At 39.5% G+C, this 27,801-nt stretch overlaps 1 protein-coding gene across 3 annotated transcripts in view; it reads left to right on the top strand.

The window, feature by feature from the left end:
* The first annotated feature begins 396 nt into the window (after positions 1-396).
* The window catches only part of plce1 (phospholipase C, epsilon 1), an 83,264-nt gene continuing 55,859 nt past the window's right edge, over positions 397-27,801 (top strand). For all 3 annotated transcript variants that reach the window (XM_062442051.1, XM_062442052.1, XM_062442050.1), the window contains exons 1-6: positions 397-478; positions 7,317-7,410; positions 11,888-12,273; positions 12,601-13,261; positions 13,496-13,900; positions 14,127-14,336. In XM_062442051.1, coding sequence (XP_062298035.1) covers positions 12,647-13,261; positions 13,496-13,900; positions 14,127-14,336 — 1,230 coding nt within the window. In that variant the 5' untranslated portion in view covers positions 397-478; positions 7,317-7,410; positions 11,888-12,273; positions 12,601-12,646. The remainder of the gene's footprint in view (positions 479-7,316; positions 7,411-11,887; positions 12,274-12,600; positions 13,262-13,495; positions 13,901-14,126; positions 14,337-27,801) is intronic.

Here is a 27,801-nt window from a genome sequence, read left to right as displayed (position 1 = left end):
CTTTAGTAAAAAATGCATTATTTTCTAGTATAAAGTATAAATGAGCATAACATAGAAATACTCAAGTAAAGTACAAGCACCTGTTTGCCATCAACCTGCCAGATGCTGCAGATGAGAATTAGCCTGTATCGCTATATCTGGCACAAGTATGTTAATTCATGTGCAAATAACATAAACATAACGGTTATCACAGTACTAGTGGCCACCGAAACCCACGTAAATTGTAAAACTAGTCTACAAAAAAAAAGCCAGAAATTCGTGTTACTGTGAGGTCGATTTGAGATCAACTTCACGTTAGATAGTAAAAATTCCGAGGAGCACCTGAAAGCACCAAAGAAGAGCGGTTTCACATCGGAGCACGAGCTGCTGCTGACTTGTATGAAGCGAGTCAGTCAACGAAAACTCTGCAGGACATGTGTCCAAATAGCCGGTATGCGGACTTTTGACGAGTCTTGACTGGATATGACTTCACTGGTCGGTAAGTTTGTACCACGACATCCTCAAACTGTCAACTCAGCACAAGTTTAGACACCTTTTTCTTCCCCCTCCCGGTGCTTCGTGTTGCATGAGTCGCTTGTTTCGGGTGTGCGGTTTGTTTGTGAGGTTGCTCACAGTGACAGTGCTTCCCAAACTGGTCTACAGGACTCCCCAAGTCGTCCAAATGTGCTTAATATTAAAGTTATTGCTTGTACTTGAAGTTACACGGAATGTAAGTGAATTGCTAGCTCAAGTCGGGACAATGAACTGACATTAGCATAGAAACTGTCAGGACAAGCACATTTCTTCCAAACTTTGGTCTCTACCTTTATGGGGGGGGGGGGGGGGGGGGGGGCTACTATTGCTGCTATTTGCCTTTTTAGGGTTTTGTAAGGGATGGAACACTGTCAAACTTGTTGATATTTGTTGACACTGAATATTAGCTCTCATTCACTCTCATTTTGTTGTTTCTCTTGTTAGACCAATGTTTATGTAGTCCCCTAGACATCCCCTGGGGGACTGTGACCTTTAACCCCATTTTGTTAGTGATGTGACAGAGATGGTTGCTTTAAACTGGAGATGAATCGCTTCCTAATGAAAATGAAAGGGGAATCCCTTCTCAGATGAATTCAATCCAGATCAGAAACACTCTTATAAAGAAAAAGCAGAGGAATTGTGCCTGCTGGTGTCTGTGGTGCAGAGACAGAGACACAAGGGCAGCGTAGGAAGAAATAAAGTACACACTGACAGGGTAGCAGGCCCTTGTTTGAAGTGCAAAATGAGAAGCAACATAAAGAAAAAACAGTTGAAAATACATCTCTGAATATGACTCTAGAGCAGCCCTTAAAAAAAAGAAGAAGAAAAAGGAATACTAGCAAATGACAGTATGCTCTAGGTCATGTCCATGTTTGACTTGTCAAATGAGAAAGTTCACTTCTCCCCAAGGGGTCTGTTTGTTTGCATTGTGCATATTCATACAGCATTACAGCATCCAGTTGTTATATTTGCTCCAGCATCATGGCTACTGTGACAGCAGTTGGACTTAAGGTGTGTCTTAACAAAGACAGCTGTAACAGACAGGAATGGGAGACTGGTTGGACTTGTTGTGTCCAATCTTGCTGTTATGTGTATTTGTGCTCCAGAAACTCCTTTAGGTGCTTCCCATAGTTGACAACGCAGTTTTTCTGTTGTCTTGGTATGAACAAGTTGTATTGGCTGCCATTATTGACTCCTGACCTGAAAAACTGTTGATTAAGTGAAACATGCAGCATTTGTGGGATTCATTCTTTGCTTATCAGGGTACAGTTACATGTTTGCTCTGCCACTTGAAGGCACTTAACTTTCTGTTATCTTCCCCTCATTGGTATTACAAATTGTTTGCTTCATTAAAGGAGGAGCCTGGAGCTGCTAATCTGACCGTGAAATTGCTCTGAAACAGAAATCTCCTCGATAATTCCTGCTGTATCACTGGTTTAGAAATTCAAGTGGGTTTTTCCACTTCAGCTGTTGCCAATATCATCCTCTGTCACAAGTCCTTTTAGATAAGATGCATCGTCATAAACAAGTTGTAGCCAAGGAGCATAACATTATGAATGTAGCAATTACTGCATGTAGTCAGTCATATCAGTCTTTTAACTGATTAGTGGAATTGAACTATTTTGATAATCGACTAATCATTTTGAGTAATTTTTTTCGCAAGAAAAATTTTCAAATTCTCTGCTTTCAGCTACTTTAATATGAACATTTTTCTGTTTTCTGTTTTCTGTAGGTTGTACACTGCTTATCGTGCAAAAAAAGACATCTGACGACATCATCTTGATTTTTACCATTTTCTGACTGAAAATAATTGACATATGATCAACTAATAATATAAAATAATCTAGATATATGATCCAGATCCAACCAATTATAGAGAGTCAGACTTTAATTAATTGGCTACACAGAATGAACACTTGATTAAAAACTTGATGGTAGTCAGTCATATGTTGTGTGATTGCTGTACTTTTATATAACATTGACTGCGTTCCCAACTATTTAATCTGCTCTTGAGACAAAACAAACAGACTATAAACAACTTAATTTAACGTCCATCAGCAGCAGGAATGTTGTTGGTGAAAAGCCTTTAACTGATGGCCACGAGGTCACAGAGGAGGTTCAGCACTATCACATCATTTATACTGGCACGTTTCACCTTTATTACCCCCCCGCCCCCGTCTTTTATTACAGTACACACAAATGCACACGCTCACAAAAAACAGGTACCGATTTCTTTCTTTTTGTTCAAGCCCAGCAGCCCCCCACCTTTCCCCTCGCTCCCTTTTTTGAGTCATCTTTTTATTCTGTCTTTGTTAACATGCACGCACACATACTAGCATTCACGCACCCATTCACCGTGAAAATAAAGTCACCCCCCTTCTTGAGTCAGCCCCCTCGCTCTGTTGTTACACTGACACACGCACACACACAGACACACACACACACACACACACACACACACACACACACACACACACACACACACACACACACACACACACACACACACAGAGCCTCTCTCTCTCTCACTCTCTCTCTCTCTTTCTGTAGTTTCCACTGGCGTCTCTCGCTGCCCTGCCCTCTAATCAAAGCCATATGTTCTCCAGGTCCCTCGCATGAAAAGTCTGTTCTGTTTGCAGCGCTCCTCGCTCCTTGCAGCGCAACCGTCCTCTCGCTTTGTTATTGAGAGAGGGAGTCTGTGTTGGAAATGAAAGGTAACCTGCAGAGGGTCGCAGGTTGTTGTCTCATCCTTTTTTTTTATCTTCTCCTCTTGTAAAGATAAATGATTTTCATTTATTTTACTCCTTAATGAAATGCTGGTATGTGTTTCTAGTGTGTGTGTCAGTATTCCTGGCTGGTTTGATAAAAAAAATCCTCATGAATTGAAATGTTTTCACTCCTTAGACTTGCTATTTCTTAACAGATCACATTGTTAAAGATTTCTAGTGTGTCGCCTCTTGCATGATTAAAATAACACAAGATCCAAAGGGGGGCATAATGGGGCTGCTTCAACTTATTAGCATAACCCTTTGCCAGTTTGGCCTCATTATCTGACCATGACTAATATTAACATAACCAGCACCCTTGTCTTGGACGTACCAGAATCAGACGTGTGACTCATTTTGGGTCCTGACCTGAAAAGTTTAGAAGCACTCGCCTCAAAATGAAGAGTAACATACGCAGCCTCATTTCTCTGGGCGAGGATGATGATGATGCCATCCCGTTTATCTGGTTATGGATGAAGTTCACATTCTGTTCAGCTAATCTTTCTTCTGTGAAATTTACGGGCGGGCAGATGGAAAGTGTTTTTTCCATCAGTTCTTACCCACTCACTGTGATTCTCTGCCCAAAGCTGGCTGGGCTCGATGCTCAAGAGTTTCGGGGGCAAATTGGAGCTCTTTGAATTCGCTCACGCTTGAATCAGGTCAGGATTCAAAAGTTTGTTGAATCGCTTTCCACAGTCAAGGCACAGTTTAATTGTTCCTGTTGTAAAAATGTATAATAACAGAAGTGTAAAGAGTGTAATTTCATGTTTTTTTACCTGATCTTTTTGTGTAAGTTTTTTTTATGTGTAAAAAAGAAGAAGAAAGCTGTCTGCTGGCTGTTGCTCCATTTAACAATTGGAGGTTATTTTTAGATGATTTTTTCATAAACATGAGACATCAGCAGAGTTTTGGCTCATTGCATGCTGCAGCATTTCAGTGTTGGGCAGGGTCGAAACACAAACCACTTGAGTTTTTTGATTAGACTTTTGTTTCTATCGGTGGATTTCCCCTTCCACTCCACAGCACATAGCATCACATCTCCCTCCCTTCATCCAGCTCATTTTGCTGCATGGTAACAGTTTAAGGAATGTGATTGTGTTGTAGTCATATGATGCGCCTTTTCTTTTCTGACCCCCAGTGTTAAAGAAAGAGGTGGTGGTGGGGGGTTTAGGGGGGGTTCCTTTGCATGTACGGTGACTTATTCTACTGCACTTTAAAAGGAACTGTGCAGGATCTTCTGTAAATGCATTTAAAGCCTGATGGGACGTTTACTGATACAATAAAAATCGCTTTTATTCCTTTTTTTAAATGTCTGCTAAGCTCTTAATGAGCCACCAGCGTGCACTGTGGTTTGGAGCCATCTAAGAACATGATGCATAAATTATTGGATGCAAATTTACTTGATGGCAGCTGGCTTTAAGTGTGGCTTTACAAATATTTGCATGATGTTCCAGGATATATTTGTCAATAGCAATGCAATAAATTCTGCTAGTTGACTAACTTCAATCAAAAGGATTTTGCATGGAAGCCCAATCTGTACTAAATAAAGAGAGAAGACTATACAAGTAAAGAAAGAAGTACTAGTAGTCAACTTTTTGGCAACAGCAAACCGTTCCTTAGCTCAGAGATGTGTGACATCAATTGGAGCGTCACTCTATTGTAGTCACACAAAAAAGCTTTTTTTTTTTCTTCCCGTGACCCCTTTACAACAGAAAAAAGGGGGATTCCTTCTCTCCCTGACCTGCTTATTATTATGCCGGAGGAATGCTAAAGATCCAGCGCTGAAGCTGAGTGTGAAGTATTTCGTAGTGTTATGGAGGCTCAGGAGGATAAGTGGCATTTCAGCTCAGTTTGAATCCCGCTCTCATTTTACATTTTCCACCTCTCTTACTTTCCTTCATCCATTCGACCAAAGTGTAAAAGAAAGCTTAAGTGTGAAGTGTAAAGGTTATTACCAGTAAACGCTGTGCTGCATTTGAAGTAATACCTAATCACATTCCAGGCTGTGAGTCATCATTTGGATGAGTTCTGAAATAATCCCTCATGAATGCACATTAGAAAAAGGCTTTTATGTGAAAGTAAAGGCCCCCCCCCGTTGAAGGGATAAACACTGATTAAGGACGCGATTTAAAAAAACTATTCTACTCCTGGGACTCATTAAAAAAATTGTTCACAAATAACTTCACAAAAGAAGATGAACTTGGAGTTGTGTAAAATGTTATGATGAAAGGAACATTACTCATCAAGGAAAAACAAAGCAGTATTGACATCCCATTGCAGCCCTAATCCCCCCTCTCCATTCCAAGTCCAGTATTCACAGATATTGTATCCCTTCTACCACTGGATTGGAGCCAGGAATAGCACTCCATATTGCATTGAACTGCAAGTAACAATTATTTTCATTTTTGGATAATCTACCAGAATTCAAGAAGCTGGAACACATAGATTTTGTTTTGTTTTGCCATTTTTGCTTGAAAAATCACAAAAACAATAATTGATTATCAAAATTATTGCAGATTGTTGCAGTTCTGCAATGTGTGAGATTTTCAATTCATGTCTATGAGACACCAGCGAATGCACTAAAACACAGGTGAGACTTGTCAGGTGAGATTGGGTGTATGTGACAGGTGTCCATGTAACAGGTAAAAATCTCTGCCTGCATGTGTGAGCCGCATGGAGACACTAACATGCTCTGTATGTTATGTGGGAACAACTGACACATACACACACACACACACACACACACACACACACAAGTACAAAAAGTTATTCACAGCGCTTCAACCATCTGATCCTGATTATATCCAGTTCCTTCAGAACTGTCAGAGGTGCTGAGATCACCTCCTTTTTGCATTCATGGACATGTGTTACACTTTACTGCAGCATGGGTAATGTTGGATCTCAATGCACAGCGTACCTAACAGTTTTCTTTTAAAACAAGATGAGCACACAACTGTCTGTCCTTATTTTGCCTTTCAGTTATGAGTGTTCCCAGCTTTTATTGAAGTATTCAGGCCCTGTAAAGCAGTATACAAGCTCATTTTTGAATTTGCCTCTAGTGTCTTTCAGTATTCTGTGATTTAGAGGATCGAGCCTATCTTTGATAGTCTGAACTACAGCCGAGGCGGTGTTGTGTTTTACGCGCTTTTTAAAAACCAGCATCATTTACAATCATTGTTCCTATTTACACAGACAAATTGGATTCTTGGTTTGAAGTAAAATTTCAAATTTTTGTTGCAGGAACATCAATTTCTCACACTGCCACGGGAGAATATACAGAACATCTGTGAGCGAAATGGAGCACAGCCACAAATTAGCGAGATAAAAGGAGCAGGGGAATTAGACATGGATTAAGAAAATCAATTCATAATCCTTTTTTTAAAAAGTTAGTGCGCCTTTGTTTATGTTTTGGATTGCGTGCTGTGTTTACATCATCAACATGCTTCGGGTTATTTAAGTCTATCACTGCAGATTTAGTCTACTCTGCTTGATATTGCTAGACACAAATAAGAAAACAGAGTAATGTTCTCATGAATCAGCTTTTATTCTTTTAGTAACATTTGTGGAGCAAGAGTGTTGGGAAATTTTGCTAATTTCTATCCACAGTGGATTGACCTAGTGCTTACAGATATTTCCAAATCTTTCATAGATTCAATTTCAAAATAAGATGTCTTTATGTCTTCATGTACACATTCTTACAAAATCACAGTTCAGGTTATGTATATAAGCTATAATATTTAGATGTTATTATCACCAACTGGTATCTCATCATGTATATACCAACAAAGATTTAGAGTTTGTCATTTTCTGTTAATAATAAAAGATGGAGATAAATTATGTCTAAATTCAGAAGCACAATCTGATTGGCTGCCGACTGTGGAAAGCCCATCCCTTCATGTCTCTCTCTCTCTCCCTCTCTCTCTCTCTCTCTCTCTCTCTCTCTCTCTCTCTCTCTCTCTCTCTCTCTCTCTCTCTCTCTCTCTCTGTCTCTCTCTGTCTCTCTCTCTATCTGTCTCTCTCTCTCTGTCTCTCACACAGTTGTCTTGGATTTAGCAGAATCTTGAATGAGCAGGAAGAGGAAAAGGAAAAGCTGAAGCATTTGATTTACTTAACTTTTTAACCTACCTTAAATGTGAGTATTGGCATAAAATTCTATCCAGATACTTTGAAATTTGAGGTATTTAATGTTTGACAGGATGCTTGTCATGTGCTGGACAGTATTGTATATAATGCATCAAGTGAAGTAGAAGTGATTGACGGGTTTTCTTGGTCAGTGAACTTGCCAGTCAGTGTGACCTGGTTTCCTGTGTGTGTGTGTGTGTGTGTGTGTGTGTGTATGTGTGTGTATGTGTGTATGTGTGTGTATGTGTGTATGTGTGTGTGTATGTGTGTGTGTATGTGTGTGTGTGCGTCTGCCTGTCTGTGTTTTTGGCCCAAGGCTGAGATTCAGACTGGAAGAGCCGTTTGCTGTTCCCGGACAGGGTCACAGTTCAGCTGATAACAAGCTACTTTGAACTGTGTGTGTGTGTGTGTGTGGCTGTGTTCGTGTGAATTGTTTTTCCAGGTTTACTAACTGCAGAGATCTAATCATTCTTTTTTATTGCCTACAGTTGTGCAGTGTATAAATTTCACTCCCTCAAGCCTACTATGTAGTTAGCGTGTCGTGTTGACTTAATTATTGCCATTTCCAATGCAGAGCCATGGAGGAAAGAGACTACATGAGCCACTGTAACACTATATCAAAGCTTAATTTAGTAAAGACAGTGTGGAAGTGCTATCCTGTTGCTAATTTCAGTGTTCTTAAATGAGCTTGATGGCATGCACAGCTGTCTTATCATGCCTCCAGACACATGGATCCGGGATTTAAAGCTACAGTATGCAACCTCTCTCCTCGAGTAAGCAAAAATGTTTTGCTAGTACCGCCCTCCCGACCCACACTTGGTAGGGTTCATGCCCTTACAAGTGTTGAGTGTCACTTTGTGTCCTGAAATGACATCAACCTGGATGCGACGGCCAAAACATCTGCACAGTCACAACTTTCGGCTCTGAAAGTAAAAGATTGATGTCAGTCTGTTTTTAATCAGGACTTCTCTGTCACACATTTAAGCTTAGTTGCACTCCGGTGTTGTATCGCTACCTTTCCGATTGTTGTATTTGCTATAACTTGCCCGGGCTGTGGTTGTTTTTCTCACCTTAATAACCACACCTCATCTCAGTGCAGGATCTGCCCAGAAGAAATCATATTGTGCATACCAAACTGGATTTGCAATTTCAGGCAAGAATATAGTCATGTAAACACAGGTTCTCAGACAGATGAACACAGATTACGTGTCATTTGTTCTTGATTATCTTCAATCTAAAAGAAAGGAATACAAAATGACACATTGCATATTTATGACTAGTTTTATATCCAGCACGGGATACAACAATAACGCAGAGATACACTGTCAAATGTAGCGGCCAAATGTTTTGCACGTATGCTTTGCCAACATTTGATATATCTGGTCGGACCTGTTTGTTCACTGTGACACACGCTGGTGAGATTCTTCCTGTTACGGACCGGGGTGGGCTCTCACCGCTGTGACAAGCACAGTGCTCAAAAAATGTGATCTGACATGATTGCTGGGAGCTCGCTGATAATGACACAGGCCTCTGAACACTTCAAGTGGAGTAGCTGAACCAGCGATAGAGCGTCTTCCCTGCAAACATAAAAAAAAAAAAAAAAAAGAAGATGAAAAGGTTCCTCATCATATTTTGTTAAAGGTGTTTCAGTAAAGTCTTTCAGTATTTCAGTAAGGTGTTTGCTCTTCATCAACAGTGTCTCTTTAGGCAAGATGCTCGGTTTCAGTCAACAGGTAGATTGTGCAACTGAAACATTGAAATCTATTATTCTGGATCTTAGTTAGTTAAAATATTTGAGCTAGCATACTGCATGATTGTGTAGTATTTTATGTTTGGTTTTTAATTTATTTATTTTTTAACATATTTTGTTAATAATGATTAACTTTATTGATGCTATCTGCAAAACTATTTTATTCTTCTATTTTTTTTCCCATAAGAGAGATCAAGGGTTTATTAAAGGTAAATACTATGCAAATCCCTGTGGTCACCAAACCTGTCTTCCCTGACTTTTTTTTTTGTTGAAAGGTCATATATACAGTTTCCACAGGCACCAAACTGCAGTTTTTATGTGCTGTGAAAAACGTATGTGTATTATTAATGCAAATTTTCAGAATAACATCTGAAAGGCAAGATCTGGTGAAATAATTAGCAAACTATTAATGTCAAGTAGTTTTGCATGTTTTCCATAGAAAAATGAGGTCATGTCTCCTATTTATTATTACAGTAGTGGTTTATTCTTTTAAAAACCCTCAGCAACACCAGTAAAACAATAATGATGTGTAATGCTTGATGCAGGTGGGTTTTGTTTGTAAAACATACTTATGGTAAAGTGCTGCATACTGTCAATTCAAAGTGGTGTAGCTTCTGTAGCAAGCATTGTGGCTTTGAACTAAAAAGATCATAAATCAAGTAGCGCTGTCACCAAATGTCCCACCATGACAGGTTATCTTTTCGAAGCTTTCAAATCAGTTGCTTCAAAAAGTCAATGGCAAAGCTGCAAAGTAGAGGAAGTTGTAGGAAGGTTAGATGTCACGGCCAAGCTCATGAATGGAGCACTTGTCTCGTATGAATGTAGCACCGAGCCTTGAAAAGAGGCTGTAGACATCCGACACAGACACCTGGAGATACGTGTGTGTGTGTGGGCAAGACTTGAGTGCTTTGACCGCTTGAATTGACCAAAAACTAATGTGCTAAGCTACCTTTTTCCACCAGTCTGTATTTCTCTCTCTCTCCTTCACACACACACACACACACTAAATGTCTAACCCTTAAGCTGGTCCTCCCTCTCAGGGTCTGTCCCACATTCCGACTGTGGCCCACGCACTTTGGCAGGGAACTGAGGGCTGTGACCACTCTAATTATGAGGTTTGGGGCGCTAGGTTTTTTTTCGATTTCTTCATTCGTTGGCCACCATGACGATTCCAGAACCACACAATTAGTATGCGTGCATGTTGCGGGTGAGTGTGTCTTTTATGGATGTGTTCCTTGCAAGCATGTTGCATAACGACACCCTGCTAGTGTGCTAGATTGATACGGACAGAGTAAGAGGAAATGTAAAAAAGACATTTTCTGTGATATTGGATGAGAGACATCATTCTTATTTATTGCTAAACTTGGTGTGATGAATGCCAGCCACATAAAGTTGACTGATGAGTTTCATTAGGAGGCCTGTCAGAGTCATGGATGTAGATCAGTTTATGCATAACTGGCTTCTTTTAAGTAGTACATTCTTTCATTTAAAGACAGCAGGGTTGTAATTAAAAACTGATTGACAGTATCACAAATAAGAGCCAATTACGGTAATGGTAATGTGTTGAGGGAAGTCTGGGGGAGTGTATCAGATACTGTAAGATTTATCTTGGTATGCATTTACTAACAATACAAACTCAAAGTGTGTTGTTCCATTTACCTCCATTCAACAGTGAGTCAGCAGTTTTCTTTGCTCACACTTTCAGGAATACAGGAGGATATACTCCCACTCCCACGATATGTTTTTAAAAAAAAAATGTAATGTGAGCCTTTTTAAATTGAAATCATATCATTGAGAGCTGACTGTAAAACAGTTTTTTCTCCAAATCTGCCATATGTAAGCTCATGATGATTTTAGATAACTGTGGTGTAAACAGAGTCGGTATCCACTTTTTAGATCTAGCAGCATACTGTGAAATGTTGATACACTGGTGTTGAGGTGATGATAAGACTTATTCAAAGCATTTCCTCTGTTTTCCGTTTACCCCCGGAGTTTCTCCAAGACACAACATCAGTAAAGAATTTTAAAAAAGTACCTCAGAGAGGTGATAGTTCAAACAAACTCAATTACTGATACCAGAGGTTTGTTTGTTAGGGGGCGCAGTTCTCTCAATTTTGTCTGGGAGGGGGCTCACAGTGTCGGACTTTCAAAACCCCTGATCCACACCAAACACATAAAACTTCACACTCCTCATACATCATCTAAGGAAATGAGAATAAACACACTATTTATAGCTTTATTCATATTGCTGCAGAAAGTTGGTAGTAGCATTTCCCTACTTGCTTAAATTCAGCATTTGTTGATTCAGTTGTTTCAGGCACAATGGCTCACACACTGCGCAGTGATTGAGTTGAATAGCGATAGATAAGAAAGCTGATGTGATGAAAGAAGTGGGCACGGAAGGAAATAAGGGGAAATTGGCATCTTTTAGAGGTAGTGTTTAGTTTTATGTTGTTTTATGTGTTCTGTTTTTCACTCCATGTTCCTTTAAGCATTTGTATAACTGGCTGACGAGCTGTTTCACCTTATTGTCCTCTTTGAATGTACATTAACAAGTGAATTTAAAAAGTACAGTGAAAATGACCTTTTAATACCAGAAATAATGACTGATGTGTCTGTGTTCCTTCTGCCTCTCTCTCTCTCTCTCTCTCTCTCTCTCTCTCTCTCTCTCTCTCTCTCTCTCTCTCTCTCTCTCTCTCTGTCTCTCTCTGTCTCTCTCTGTCTCTCTCTCTCTCAGGACCTGCATGTGGATGACTTTGCCACAGATACATGTCAGGACCAATCAGTGCTAGTGCACACAGGCACACACATGGCCTTGTAAGCTGTGACTGTGAACTGTACTATCAAGGAAATTCCTCAGTCCTCCAGGGTCAAGTCAGTGTTCCCTATCAGGCGGTTTGTACAGCTGCATAAGCTTCTGTTTCCACAACACACACACACGTACACACACATACACACACAGCACACTCTGTATGGATGTGCTTTCTTAGTCACTGAAGAGGTCATTGGACCCTCAAGTTATTATTTGCTCCAGAAAAAGCCCAAGAAAGCACGTTGAAGCTGGAAAAGAGGCTCAGGACCTTTGTGCAGCATGACCTGATGTGGACCTTTCTGATTATCTAAGTAAGTATTTTGAAGTGATTTTTTTTCTTATGAGAAAACAGGGACAATATAACATTACTCATCTAGACCAGTCGAGTTTATGCTGTCACTTTACTCAACATATGTTTTTTTTTTAATCTGCAAATTTCATTTTCTCTGCAAATTTCATTTCCTTGCTGCTCTATGGAGCCACTAATTGAGATGGAAAAGTTGCCTCTCCAGTGTTAGGAAAAGAGAGAGGATCGATGGAACATATTTGACTGAGGCTTTTCAGATAAATAGATGACCAAATTCCAAAAAGTGCTTTTTTATTAAATTTCACTAACAGAAGGTTTTACTTCTTTTCAGAGCTGCAGCAAAAACAAGGGACCAAGCTGGACTAATCAGGGAGACCATGGCTACTGAAAAAAATCTGACACAGGTTGGGTCTGTAGTCTTGGCTCAGCGTTCTTCACCTCCATCTACTCGCAGCAGGTCCGGCAGAGAAGCCAGACTCTCAAATGACAGCCATGAAGTACGCCCATACTCTGACCAGTTGTGGCAGTCAAAACAGCAAAGTAGCCCTTCTCTCCTCTTGTATAGAAAGTTGTCGTACAACAGGGGGGAAGGCACAATTTTGGACGGGGAATATGAGGATTACAGCTCAAAACTCCTGAGCACGGAAGAAACATTTTACCAAGAGCGGCGGTCCGCTGGCAAAATAATTGAAGGAATAACTAACACAGTTACTGCGATACCTGGGAAAAGTTCAGAAGCATCTCCGTGCCAGCTGGACATCCCCGTTGAGGGTGTGGATGCAGGCAGAAACAGAACTGGCAGCACCGACTGCTCCTGTGCCACTAGCCCTTACACAAATTCAAACATGAACTGTTGCCACAGCCCCAGATCCAGTCCAAGCCCCAGATCCAGCCCTGTTAACAGTCCTCACTTCAGCATGAGCCCCTCTCAGCCAAACCACCGCCACATCCGCCGCAGCAGCATGCCTGTGTCCATGCTGGCTTTCTACAAGGTAATAAAGGAGGGAGGTACTAGTACTGTTTACCTGCTAATTCTCTACATTGAGGCTCCATCAACACCTTTATTGTATTTTCTATGTGCTCTGAAGTGCTTGCTTTACCGCTCAAGCAGCAAAACAAACGTCACAGTGTTTACGTTGTAGATTGCTGTATCCTGTTCAAGCCACTGCTGATTGAGCTGTACAGTAACATCATTCTGACCAATTTTCTGTGTTTTCTGCTTTTAGACGTCCCCCTACTTCTCATCCCAGTGCTGTCCCTCCAGTGAACCGAGCTCTTCGGTGTCATCTCCCAATAGCTCTCCTGTTTCCAACCACAGGCAACATCACCAGAACGGTCACGTGCCCCGGCACCACCTCAAAGATGGCTACTCAAGTTTAGAGAGGCTCAACAGAAGGCCCCGGGTTAACAAATCCTCCTTGGAGAAGCTGTTCTTACGTCGGGCATCTCTGGAAACCGTGACAGCAACCCTGAGACACGATGAGAGGTTGTCCTCTGAAGTGACGAGGATCTGTAGCGGGGGCAGCAGCAGCGATGAGGAAGATGGTTTCTTGGACAATGCAGAGTTTGTTAGGAACCGTAAAGAGCGCTCCACTGTCCTGGTCAGACGGTTCTACAAGAATAATCAGAAGGTACATAGATACAAAATTCTGGTTCTTCTCTGTGACTCTTTTGGTTGATTAGGTGAGTTTTTGTTTTTATGTAGAATTTGGATCTTGAACAAACATGTGCAGTTGATATTTTTGAAAAAATATTTCTTATTTTTTATGTTAATTTGTACCCTTTTTCACAACAATCTTCACATGACATTTTTCAAAACAACAAGAAATACTGAAATACTGTCCTTCTCTCCATAAGGTGACCAAGTCAGTGTGTACTGGAACCAGAGCGATTGTCAGGACTCTGCCGTCAGGACACATCTCAGAGGAGGCCTGGGAGAAGGTTGTTTGTCATAGGACATGGCGACCTAGTAGGAATGATATGCGGCCGATCTTAACTCGTGGTGCAAGAGAAGACTTCAGAGTGTGCAGAGGGGTGCTTCGCTTTGTCGGGGTTAACCTGCAGCAGGTAAGGATTGAATATAAAAATACTATGTTAGTATGCATGACTACACAGGTGTGTCATAAGAGCAAGTTTTAAATACAAATACATAATGCAGGCATTCCAAACTGCAAGGACTCAGCTGTGCTATAAAGGTCTTAGAAAACAGATTTAGGAAAGCAGGGCAGTGAACTTCTCAGCTCTTGGAGTGTTTGTCTTTCACACTGAGGCAACTGTTAACACGCTCACGTTAAGGGAGAACTTTATTAGTGCATCTCAAAAGGACCTCATGTGCAGGATAAATTGTACTAAAATAAAAATTTCAATTCAAGCTTCTATGCAATTTGTTACATTACAGCGAATTGGCTGTAGTTGTATTAACAGGGTGATTTGCTGCTTCAAAGCAAACATTCCTAATTTCTCCATAAGCTGCTGCAACAAATGACAAGATTGTGATACACTGTGTCACAAAGAGGGGACAGATGAGAAATCTGATATTTTTGAAGGTGAAATGATAGAGTAACACTGAAAGAAGAGCTCCAAATGAACAGCAAATGAGAAGAAAAGGAGTCAGAGCCAGGAAGACTGTGAAAATGTACAGTTAGAGATCCATCTTAAAAGAAGATTAGTTTAGAACAAGTTCAAAAGCAGCTCATACAGCCAATTAGAGCACTTGTAGAGTTACCGTGCAGTTGGTTAAGTGACAGCTCTGCTCCTCTTCAGGGTACACAAACCCTGACAGAGCAAAGGAGCTATGTGCAACAAAAAAAACTGGAAAATTGGGACCTCTACAACTTTTGAGACTTGATTAAAAAAAATGAAAGTGAGTCCAAAACATAATACAAAACAGACACATGAAGTTTTTCCAGCACAATTAAAAAGATTTTCCATGATAATTCGAAGTCAAGGGTCATTAAAGTTGCCTTTTTTATGAGTTTAGGAAGTATGTTGCAGTGGGAACTATTCAGTCTTTACAGTGTTCATGGCCTTATATCACTGACGTTTTGCCTCAAGCAATATAATGTACTTATTCTTGAAGCGCTTTAAGATGATGTGAAATTTCCACAGATGATAAGACGTTGGGTTTTGTGTGGTTTGCTTCTCATATTCTCCTCTCTCTGCCACAAGCAACAGCGTAGTACTTGATGGCCGCAGTGGTATTGGAGTATTTATGATTTGATTGATTCTTGGTTCAATGGAGAAGAATTGTTCTTGGCTTTTGCCTGCCTCTGTTTGGATTGAAATGTTCTGCCCGTTATGCCTGACAGATGAATAATTTGTTCAAGAAATATGTTAATAGACCAACACGCACGCACACATACACACACACACACACACACACACACACACACACACACACCCACACAGCGCAAAAACACATACACACAGGCTCTTTGTTCAGGTAGGCCCCTGCTGCGGAAAAATGATTTATTCTCTGTTAGTTCTGCTCCCCGTATTACTGACAGAGTGAATGACTGAGCCTTCTGTGTGTGTGTGCGTGCGCGTGCGTGTGTGTGCGCGCGTGTGTAAATGGACTGAGCAGAGTTGGCATCTGCATTAAAGTTAAAGCCCTGAAAATTGGAGAGAGGATGAATGAGCGAGACAGAGAGACAGTTAGAAAGAGAGCGAGAGAGAGAAAAAAAGAGAGAGAGATGGAAGGAAAGAGACAGATATGGGACCCAGGACATCGCTGTGTTATTATCCAGTTTCCAAGCAAGAGAGGGAGTGTATACACACATCAACACATTTCTCGGGGGCCGTTCAACTTGAGCAATCCTGGCAGCACAATTCAGGGAATATACAGCATATTCCTACCTATTTATTAGAAGGCGTTTTGTCTGACTCTCACATTCAACAACTGTTTGTCGTAACTCATGCTTTTCAGTCTTGGAGGTGCAAACATCTTGACAATCTGTGGAGACTACAAATCACACTGCATCACATATTAGCACATTTCAACAGAATACTTTCTAGTTGTTCTTTGTTATCTTATCTCTCCTCTTCCCGTAGAAACTCAAAACACATGGAGACAGAACACATCTGTGTCTTAAAGACACATTCAATCATGGAATAGTGTACTATAGTAGCTTAACTATTGTTTTAATTTCCTTTTTTACTATATGTAACCATTGCTTTATGACACTAGTTTTAGTTCCATTGCTATAGTAAGCTAAAATATTTATTAGCTATAATAGCAAGGTCATGATTTGATAGCCAAGCAGTTCTATTTTTTTCATTTTCTTTTTCAATGTGTGCTTTTACAGGCATCACCATGTTTACTGCTGCATAGTGCCTTAACCAGAGTGCCAGTGTCAAACACCTACTGACTTTTGACTGTGTATAATTGTAAATAATGTTGTGATAACCCAAACTTTGATTTAATAACCCCCCCACAACAAATCTCTCCAAAATCACCTCTCAAAAGTGCTTCTCTTTCAAATCAGGCCTCCATGGGTATTAAAACAAGGGTGCATTATTTATCTATTACATTTTTATGACGCAATTCCGTCGTATTTTTTATGAGTTCATGCATACATGGGACCGCCACAACAGAGCCTGGCACTGTCTAAAGTTTCTCACGTGTGGCGGGGGGCTCGTACAATCATGCCACACAAAGACACACACACGCACGCACACACACACACACACACACACACACACACACACATACACACACAGTCATGTGCATGCTACAGTGTGGTTTCTGACTTTGGCAAAGTGTTTTTATGAGTCCTTTGTGGTTGTAGAAATACGGTCTGAGTTGGGTCCAAGCAGAGCTGCTTTAATAATGAGCCTATTGAAAGCCGGGGAGTCGCCAGCACTTCCCTTGTCAAAACACCATATGAGCTACTCCTGTAAGGAGTCACCACAGACACTCTGAGAACACCGAGCAGCAGCGAATAAGTAGAGCTGTAGCAGAGATATCGTCAAGATCACAGAAAAGGATGAAAAAACATACTTTGTCACAAACAAATGGAAGTCCAAGAGTGTTGCAAAGAAACTTTATTGTAATGTTCTATTTTAGTAGCTCACATACAGGAGATAGAGGAATGACAACAGGAGTTTAGAGAGTACAAACCTTTAACATAAAAAAAACCACAAACACATGGGATGCTCTGTGTCTTGGCAAACCATCTGGTCAGACTGGTGTAGTTAGTCTTTGCAATACTATGTATGTAATATTAAATAGCACACACATATTATAAAATATTGCACAATTCATAATCACATCTAGATGTAAATATGCAACAAATATAGTTCTGTGCGCTTGCATGTATGTGTGAATGAATTCATGCAGACATACTGTGAGATGGCCACAGAAGAGCAGACCACTGTGTTCCTTTATGGACATAATGTATTCTCTTAACCTTCGTAAGTAAATGTCTTCTGTCTTAAATCCCCTCTCTTTTTTTTCTACACACACAAGCACAGTTTATAGCACCCAGACCCCGTATATGAAGGCATGTTAGCCTGACTCTGCAGTAATCACATTGAGTAGTTTTCTGGAGGTATCCTGTGGCCCTGTGTGTTTATTGCTACAACTAATGAAGCGAGCCAAAAAACACAGGATTATATGGCAGAGAGACAGGGAGTGAGAGAGAGGGAGGGAGGGAGGGAGGGAAGGGTAACACTCTGGGAGAGAAAGAGGGAGAAAATGAGATTTTAACAGTGGAAAAAGAAGAAAATCTACCATGGAAGAAAAGTGAGAAACAAGGTGGGGGGAATCAGACATGGACTATTGGAGAGAGAATAGGGAGAGTGAAAGAAAATAAGGAAAAAGAAGCCACAAACTTATGTTTTACTCAAGTGAACTTATGTTTTTACATATGTTTATGATGGAAAGTAGCAACCACAAAAAACACCTCTGCTCAAATCCTTCCAAATATAAACTTCACAAATCTGAGAAAAAGTAACATAGAAGAAAAAAGAGCAAAGACTGTTTTGCTCCTTGTGTCTTGTGGGGCTTTGTAGAAGAGTCATACAGTTGGATGCCTGCCTATGAAGCTTGTGTTACTGCCTTCTTTGTTAATATTTTATTATTGGTACCCAGAGATCCTGATTTGGATTTAAAAAGTTTAAATGCAAACAAACTGAATTAAACCTTGTTAATTCCTGCTTTGCACCAATCAATGTAACTACAGTCCTTTTTATATATTGTTGTACCGCTAAGTGTCAGGGAAGTTTAATGCTGAATAAGGAAGTGTTTCACTACTTTGTACAGGTTTAACAGTGAACTGCACACACACACACACACACACACACACACAAACACACACACACACACACACCTGGCGTAGGGATGAAACACTCTCTAAAACCAGAAGCATTTTATTGTTTGCCTTTTTGGAGTCTACCAATTAGACCCCTGCTGAGTCCTTTCATTTAACTCAAAGTGGTATCAGGCTAAGTGGTAAGTGACCATACACACACACACACAAAACATGCACACACACACACACACACACAGGCGTGCACGGACATGAACGCTTAAACAATTTTTTATCACTACCAGTTTGGTCTCAGTGGGAGTGGGGCTGAGAGATATATGCTTGTAAATATATCCTCTTTCCATCACTGAGGATGCAAGTAGTCTTCAGTGACAGCAATACATTCTTTCCTCTAGGGATGCTCTGTGCTTTCCTGTTTCCCTCAGTATGTTGTGTCACGAGTAAACTTATGTCCGGAATTTTGTCAGTTTAAGTTCAGGAGTATATGTGGTGGGAAAGTACATATACCATCCTTTCTCCCTCATGCACTGGTGTCACCATATTCTCGAGTAAAGTATCTTAAACTAAAAAAGAGCTAGTCAACCTCCAACTGTCAGTACACTCACCACATCATTAGATATATTTATTTCACACCAAGCTAAGTCTTTCTATGCCTAAAGAGCAGCCAAAATTCTTGAAAGTACAAATACACCCATGTTATACTCCCTGTTGACACCAAATGCAACAATAGAACAGTGGAATCAGTTACAGCTCCAGCTTGCTACGAAATAAATCAATATAGAGTTACACGGTGAGAGGAGCCACCAAAAGGAGCTACTTTTTACCACTACAAAATTGCCATATGAATGTTTTGTTTTGTTTTTTTAATTTACGGTTTTGCTCAACATAGAAAATATGCAAGACTCTTGGATAATTTAATACAAAGGTTAATGTTTTGATCACCAGCTTTTTAAAAAATGATTTCAACGTTTCTGAAAAGCTTCAGCAGCCACTGCTATGAAAAAGAAGCCAGTCAGAGGGGAATCATAAATGTAGCAAATTAATTTGCTTTTACATTTTAAATTGGGGCCAAAACATAGAACTGTATTTGCTTCATTGACTCAAAAACCAAAACTGAATTGATTTTAAGTGCTTAATGTTTTATAAAGTTTTATTAAGCATAGCCTTTAGTTTCAATTTTGTATTAGCAGTGCACCCAACAGAATTTTAAGCTTAGTGATTGTATGTTTCTTACTGAAATGCACTGTGTGAGAAAAGTCAGATGTCAACTCATTAGGAGTTCACTTTTCTCATGAGATTTTTATGTTCACTAGGTGATCTTTGACTTTAACCAGTAAGAACGAAACTGGACTTTCATTTGGGTTGTTTACTATTTTGGCTGGTTTTATATCTAGCCCTTTAGGCATCATGCCATTACTTTTTTTTTTTTTTTTAAATATTAAAAGGATAAAAAAGTTTGTTCACCAGAAGGGCGGTTTTATTCACAAAAACAGCAGTCCTGACTGTTTGCATCATTTCCTGTCTGCATGGATGCTAGTGTAAAAGAAAGGGAGGTTATCAGTATTGTTACAGTGACACACAGATACACACACGGTCTCTTAGTCTCCCTTGTAGTTTCTTTGTTGTTGGTTATAACAACAGACACACATACACACAGAATATTTTTATTCCTCTTTCATTTAGATTTTTAGTTTAAGAAGTTTAATACAAATATTACATTACTGTTCATGCTCAAGTAGTAAACAGTCCTAAACTCTATTGAAAGAGTTACACCAAAAGTTAAATCTCACAGTGCCTCTTCAGTTAGTGGTTGCAGTTGTTGAAATGGAAATGTTGGCTACTGAAATATAGAAGTAAGCACATTTTCAGCTTTCTTTTGTGTGTGTGTGTAGTCCTAGATAAAATTGAATTTTGTCCCAAACCAAGTCTGTGATGAGTGCACCATACAGAAATGACCTGACCATGAAAACATTATGTTAAAAAAAAAAAGGTTTATTCTCTGGAACAAATTCTTCATGGCTGTGGCTTATGTCCGTGTGACTTGTGCTACATTGCAGTGCTAGCTGATGTTGTTTACCTTTTTGTAGTTTGCTTGCAAATATTGACTGAGCTGTTCAAAACAATAAGATGAAAATACAGGCTTTGACATATGGAAGTTCTTGTTAAACTCATTCTTATTTATTTTGTTGTATATAATCTTTGTGTCAACTCTTTGCTGGTTAAATATCTGTGCCTGTAAAAAGAAATGATATGTTCAAAGACGGGTTATTTATGAGGTCAGGTAATAACTCTGGCAAACAAATCTGTGTCTCGGTTACAAATTAGTGCTTCTTTGAAAGGTAGCATTTAAGATAAAACGTCCAACAAATATCCGGTTTCAGACATCCATTTCATGCCAGACATTGTCATGAGGCGAGGCTGCATTGATTTGCTTTCCAGGTAATTGCTTCAGTAAATAGGCTGGTTCATGGCTTTTGTTGGGGTCATATACACCATGGCACACTGAGTAAAAAACAGTGTGTATGAGAAGAGTGGTCTCGAGGCTGTCAAAATTGACTGAGCCTGGCTTGTACATTTTTGTAAGGTGAACTGGAGTTGAGCAACGTTGCAGTTTGCCAGTCACCTGTTGTTATTGTATTTTTGGTGTGCGCGTTTTGCAAGACATATAAATGAAAGTCTGTGGAGTGAATCATGTTTTTTGGATTTGTCAGTGTTTCGTTGCAGTCGTACATAATGTACCAGACTCATGATCTACTTTCATTTTCTTCTGAAGGTGTTCGTGAGAGATTTGATTGGCAACCCCGACATACTGCACATGCCAATCATATCAAACAAATCGGTGACTGATTGTGATGAGAGCTCTGGCCAGACTGAATGGTACACATTAAAGCTTCAGAGTATGATACAGGTGGAGCGCTTTATTGTTCATTACTAGGAAATGACCATTATGATTCCCCAATTCTGAGTGATTTGCACGAGGGCACAGGATTGGGAAAGCAATGTGGATCTCAGTTAACCGTTTCAATCTTTGATCACCTCCCACAATTCCTAACTATTCAGCTTTAACCTGTTTCACAGTTCATTCCAGTAGTGAAGTGCATAGTACTGGAAACCAGTTTTCCTCAGTTCAGAGTTTGTTTGAGGAACTTTTAAAGCCAACCTGCCTTTGTTAATCTCACAGTCTGACAAATCTCTAATTAAATAGTATATTTTCTCTCTCGTTTGCATTATCACAGAGCAATATGCAAAACATTGAGATAGGCGTTTAGCTAAGTAACAAATATATCATTTTCAACAACTATTGGAAGAATATACAGTTTTGAAGACATAATTACCTAAAACACCAAATTTATATTCTGTGAGTAGTTTCAATACTAAATTATAATATGAAAAATTGCTGTCAAACCCCAACCCGACACACACATGCACACATAAATGCACACACCCAAGCTTACCTCCATGTATATCATTTAACCTTGTGTGTATCACTCTTATGTTCTCTCTCTATGTGTTGTGCCTCTACAAAGGAATGTGCCGAGCAGGCCACTTTCTCACTCAGCTGGGTGTTGCGGCTTAGCCAGAGATTAGTTTGTGTGTGTGTGCGCTGAGAAACACTCTTGTGTAGTCAGATGTCTGCTAACACAGAAAAGGGTAGGACAGTAAATATCTAGCATGCTTTTGTAAGGAGTTCTGTTTTTTTTTTTTTTTTTACAATGACAGTATCTTGAACAATCTGGCCTTCCCGCTCTTTAAGGCTCCATTCTCAGCTACTGTTAATACGTTTATTTGAATCTGGCGTACAGGGGTGCATGCGGCTACACTTGTTTTTGTTGAAACACATTCCATCTGTTTGTTATTGTGGGGTGTCAGAAGGGTGTCAAAACTGCAACTGGGTGTGTTTTCACTTCACAGGGTTAAAGTGTGTGTGCGTGTGTGTGTGCGTGTGCGTTTGTGCGTGTGTGTGTGTGTGCTGTTAGCTCAAGCTTCTCGCATCTCTGTGACAGTGTGAGAAAAGGACTTTGCTTCAGAGCCAAGGTTGTTAAACAGTGGGTCAGGACCTAACACACAAACAAACAAAGTGGAAAATGTTGACCTGCTGAGGTGAATTTGGCATCCACACACACAAACACGCATACATACACATACACACTCTTGATCAGTATTAAAAAGCCACTTTTTGCATGATAACCTTTATGTGACCTAACTTGGTTCACAACATAACTTGGTTCACATCCAATATTGGAAATGTAAACAAGCCCACGCACTTGAACTTCCTGTCATAATGACTAACTCTGTAACTCGTTTTTCTTTTTACCTCTCCCAGTTTCACCCTCATGTGACATAGCGTCTTTTCTCACAACACTCATGACTGCATGGCTGCTCCTTGTGTCATACGGTTTGTGCGCTTCTCCAGTGTTGAATTGAGGATAACCTGTTAATACTGCCAACAACTGCTGGTTTGATTTGTTAAGGAGCATTTAGATGGAAATAGACCAACAATATCCCCCAGAACCGATTAAATTAAACAATTGTGCATCATGCTTATTATTGTCGCCCTCGAAGAATAGCACAATTGATTTAAAAATAGCCTGCAACCTCCATTTCACACTTTGACTCATAATGGACCGGTCAACCAGAAGGGATTTAGCAAAAAACAACAACTCTGAAGCCTGCATGAGGATGTACATTATATAATCAATTTAATTGCAGTTTTGCAGTATTGAAATGCATCAATGTCAAAGCAACATTTCAGAGAAACTTCTTAACTGACTTCTAAAGCTCATCTGTGTAGCTTTAAATAACAGGGTTCTCATAGTGGAGCACAGCCAAGATTACCTTTCAACCCAGCTGACCAGCATCTGCACTACTGTCTTGATGATGCTGGATTTCTGTCAGCTTACAATTAAACAACAGTCTGCTTGTACTCCTCAAGCTGTCATCTGTACTAATACACATATAAATCAGACAAACTTAAACTATCCTTTCTATTTACTTTTCTGCCTTCTATTTTTCCCATCTAAAATATAACAGAAATGGCAAAGATACAGTTAGAGAGCTGATTTTGAATGTGAACACTCCTCTGGATGTGAGCTGTGTAATATGTAAGCCAGCCTTTGGTGCCATCTAGTGGAGAATACTATATTTTATCCTGCAGATGAACTTGAGTTGCTGAATATTTTTGCTATGTGTACACTTTAAAGTATGAATGCTGGAGCTTGTGACATGATTGATCATTAACTCCTGGCATACTCAAGGTATTACCTGCCTATCTTTGACCTGTGTGTGTGTGTGTGTGTGTGTGTGTGTGTGTGTGTGTGTGTGTGTGTGTGTGTGTGTGTGTGTGTGTGTGTGTGTGTGTATGAGTAAGGGAAGTTTCATCATGTCACTTTATTACAAATTCTGTGTGACTAAACAATTCTGTGTTGTCTTTTTGTGTACACTTCATTGTTTTTTTTAAATATTAGAAATTGTTGCTTTTCTCAGGTTTGTGTCATTGTAATTTGAGCATCTTTGGAATTTGGACTTTTTGTTGGACAAAATGAGCAAATTGAAGTTGTCACTTACTGTAGGGCTCCTAGAAAAATTATAATAGACAATTTTGTAGACTAAAGCATCGCTCAATTAATCAAAACAATCACAGAAATTACATGGTCATGAAAGATAATTAGCTGCAGTCTTAGGTATTTTTATATCATTTTTATCATCTTTAGATAGCTTCTGTTTCAGAAAATGAAATAAATACACAAAAAGTTATCTTCATCTGACTTCTGTCATATTCCAACCTCTATGGTAGAATTGCGGTATCATATTCCTTGACTTGACTCAAAATGCTAGAATATTTCAGTGTCAGTTTTCATCCCTCTCCACCAGAGGGCAGCAGTCTTTTTGGAATAAACTACACATCTTCTGTTTTCAAGAATTACCCATGCAAATATTACAAAGTCTTATAAGTTCTACTTTGTAAAAAAAACACTGCAGGAGGTTCAGACAAACATATAGATAGCAGGATGGTGTGTGTGTGTTCAGTGAATACATCATCACAGAAGCAGACAACAGCACATCTTGCTATATCATTGTCTTAGTTCATATTGATCGGGGGACTTTGTGCCTTCTAAAAGCAATTAATGTAATAAATGTAGTATAATACATTGATCTGACCCCTCATTACTGGCTAAAACGGCCAGTCTCATTAGCTGAGGATTGATCAAAGACATGCAAAGCAAATGCATGAGGACAGGCCAGCTGTTTGCTTTGTTCTGAGGACCACTTTGATGTCAGATGGGCATGAAACAGATTAATTTTTCCACTTGATTAGGCAAATTCAATAAGGTTTGCTGTATTCATTATGACCTGTGACTGTTGTGATTATCCATTTGCCTGCATATGAGGTAGCACTGCAATTACTGATGAGTGAAGAAACTGACTAGACCTTTGATTTCAACACAATTTGAATTTTTGCTAAAATGACCAATTGGGTTTCATCCTGTGGAGGTGTGACTACTGGTACATGACAACTACATATCTTATTTTTTTTGCAGTATTTAGTGGTGATTCCCTCTTGAGGTTATTCTTCATATGTTTGTGATTATAGATTTTAGTCTGTAAATACACAGAGGTCAGATGTTGGGGTCTGATTCACTTCAGCATGCTGGGGAGGGGAAAGGGATTCAGCATCTTGCTCCTGAACCCTTCAGAAAATTTCTAGAAAATCTGAATCACTTGTACACCCTTTAGTAAAAAATGATAACTCTAAAATAAAAACATATCATAATTTTATAACTGGAAATATTTCATGAATATTGATAATTTAAAAAAACACTGGTGGTCTTGTTTTATAGGTATCACCATGATTGTACATACTTTGCTTGAAGGCTGGCTTACTCCTGTAACTGTAATCAAAGAAGGCTTGTAATTATATTTATAGTTTACTCTCATTATAAACCATTTCTACATGATTTCAAAATGAGCAGTGTTTCATGTGTCAGAGGACATTTTGCTAATACATATAATGCTATCAGAGTTTATTACAATAAACCACAAGGGCTGTGGGCGACCATTGAGTGGGCTGGCTAAGACAGTAAAGCTGCAACACTGCTCTTTAATTAGGGGTTGGCATGGAAACGTTCACCAGAGCAAAGCTAATAACACAGATGAAGTGGCTGCACCTCGGTCTCTGCTGGTTTAATGGTCCCACAATATCACCTGTCCTCGTGAAAATCCAAGCTGTTATGACACCATGAAGGTGATTTTGGCCAATTAAGCTTATTAAGCTCTCGCCAGGACGGGACGATGTGGAGCGTCCTGTCACACGTATAATTAGTTAGTGTTTGAACGTTCCAACCTGTAATTTACATCTCATCACAACACATTTAAATCATATTCGTAGTTTTGTTCAGCATGTGAATGTGGCAGTAGATGTAAATGTTGCAAGTTGCAATGAAGTTGTCTGTATGCCAGGTCAACGTCTAATCACAAGTGCTACTGGAGTTTCAGCTGTATTACATTTTCTTCAGTGGTGGATGTATGTTCCTCAGTTGTGTTGGAGATATGTTGAAATTCTATAATTTCATCTTCAGCTCTTTAAGAACCTCTTGTCTGTTTTGGTTTCATAGTTAAGCATGACCGTTCATTCTTAACAAAACAACTCAAGGTCCACTTACTGTTTTTTCCCCCAATGCTTAATTATCGGTTCTCCATAATTTTATTTATGTCTCACAGATCAATAAGGGCATACTTTATGTCAAGTGATACACCTTTGTCTAAATGTTTTATTTTCACTTGTACATAGCAGGATAACTGAGGAACCAACCTTGCATGGGAAGATGTTTTCCAATAGTTTAATAAATATGTAGGAAATGGCATTCAGCATTCATAGTTAATGTTCTTTTTTGATGCTTAGTTTGCATAATTTCCTTTTGTATTATATACACTTTTATTCTCGACTTAGTTCAATTTCCAGTCATTCAATGCAGTTTAATAAGGTCACTAGGGAGAGACGTTTTGCACCATTTCCTGACTCAACCGAGGGAACACAAGCTGTCTCTGTGTATTGGTAAGATTAATAGAGCACTTTCTCTTGATACAAACATAACTCTTACTTGGCAACATTACCTCTTTCTAACATTGATTGACTTAACACAGAGTAGATTCATTGTCTTGGGTAGAAATCTGCATCACTTTGGGATCGGGCCAGTGTGACTAATGCTGGCTTTAAAAGAAAAAAGTAGCTTCAGCGGTTGTCTCTCAGGTTCTGTGTTATAGCTCCTAATCAAAACACAGAGGCCTTATTTAAATTTTGTCAGACATTGTTTACACATTGAACAGGCTCCTAGAGGAGGATCGATTGAAACCTTGTATACTAGTGTCTCCTCCGTCTTTGTGTGTTTAGAGTGCACTCTCAGATAAAATCTCCTTTCTTGCTGCTGAGTTGTGATGGGCGAGTTGCCTCATAACCTAATATGGGGGTACCCTCTACTAGACAGAAATCTCCCAGTCTCTGTCGTTTTCCTTCTTCCCTCCTCTCTTTGTCTATGTCTTCTGTCTCTTTACTCCCCATCTCTCTCTCTCTCTCTCTCTCTCTCCCCCTTTCTTCTCAGTTTGCCTGCCTTACAGATGTCGACATCTCTCTCTCACTCTCTCACTCCCTCTCTTCCTCCCTCTCTCTGTCTCATGCCCTCCTTCACTCAAGCCTCCTTTCTCACTTTTATAAGTGTACACAGACTTAGAGGGATTGGAGCTTGGCGGGGTTTTCTTCCTTTCTCTTCAATATATCACCCTTTTCTGTGCTTCAGTAAGTAAACTGTTTACTACAAGTTCTTGCTGTATTTAAAGAGGAGCTTTGAGTTTCATGCATCTTTTCATTCATTGTGTTCAGTGGCTGTAAGAAAAAACAAGAATCGCATTGAATTCTTACCAGTATTGCAAGAAAGGGATTTGCTGTAATTCATTAAGCTTAATTTCTTATTATATTGCAAAGTTGAACACGTGAACTGCTGTTGACATTATTACAGAAATGTAAATGTTAAAAAAGCTAACAAAATAGTTTGGAAATCATTTATACCCAGATGTATAAATTGTTGTGCTGCTTTAATAATTAAATAAGAACATTTGTATGATTTTAAAATGTAAACTCTTGCACAGAAAATCGATTCATAAAGATTCTAGAACTAGTTGTTTTGAATTTAAAAATGAAGTAGGAAGTTAAATGCAGTTTGGCTTTTTAAGTGTTAAACTTTGAGATTAGTAGCTCAGATAATTTATAT

This window comes from Scomber scombrus, chromosome 21 (genome assembly GCF_963691925.1).
Source record: "Scomber scombrus chromosome 21, fScoSco1.1, whole genome shotgun sequence".
Classification (NCBI taxonomy): domain Eukaryota; kingdom Metazoa; phylum Chordata; class Actinopteri; order Scombriformes; family Scombridae; genus Scomber; species Scomber scombrus.
The sequence above is the reverse complement of the archived record's forward strand: the minus strand, read 5'-3'. Positions and strand labels throughout refer to the sequence as shown.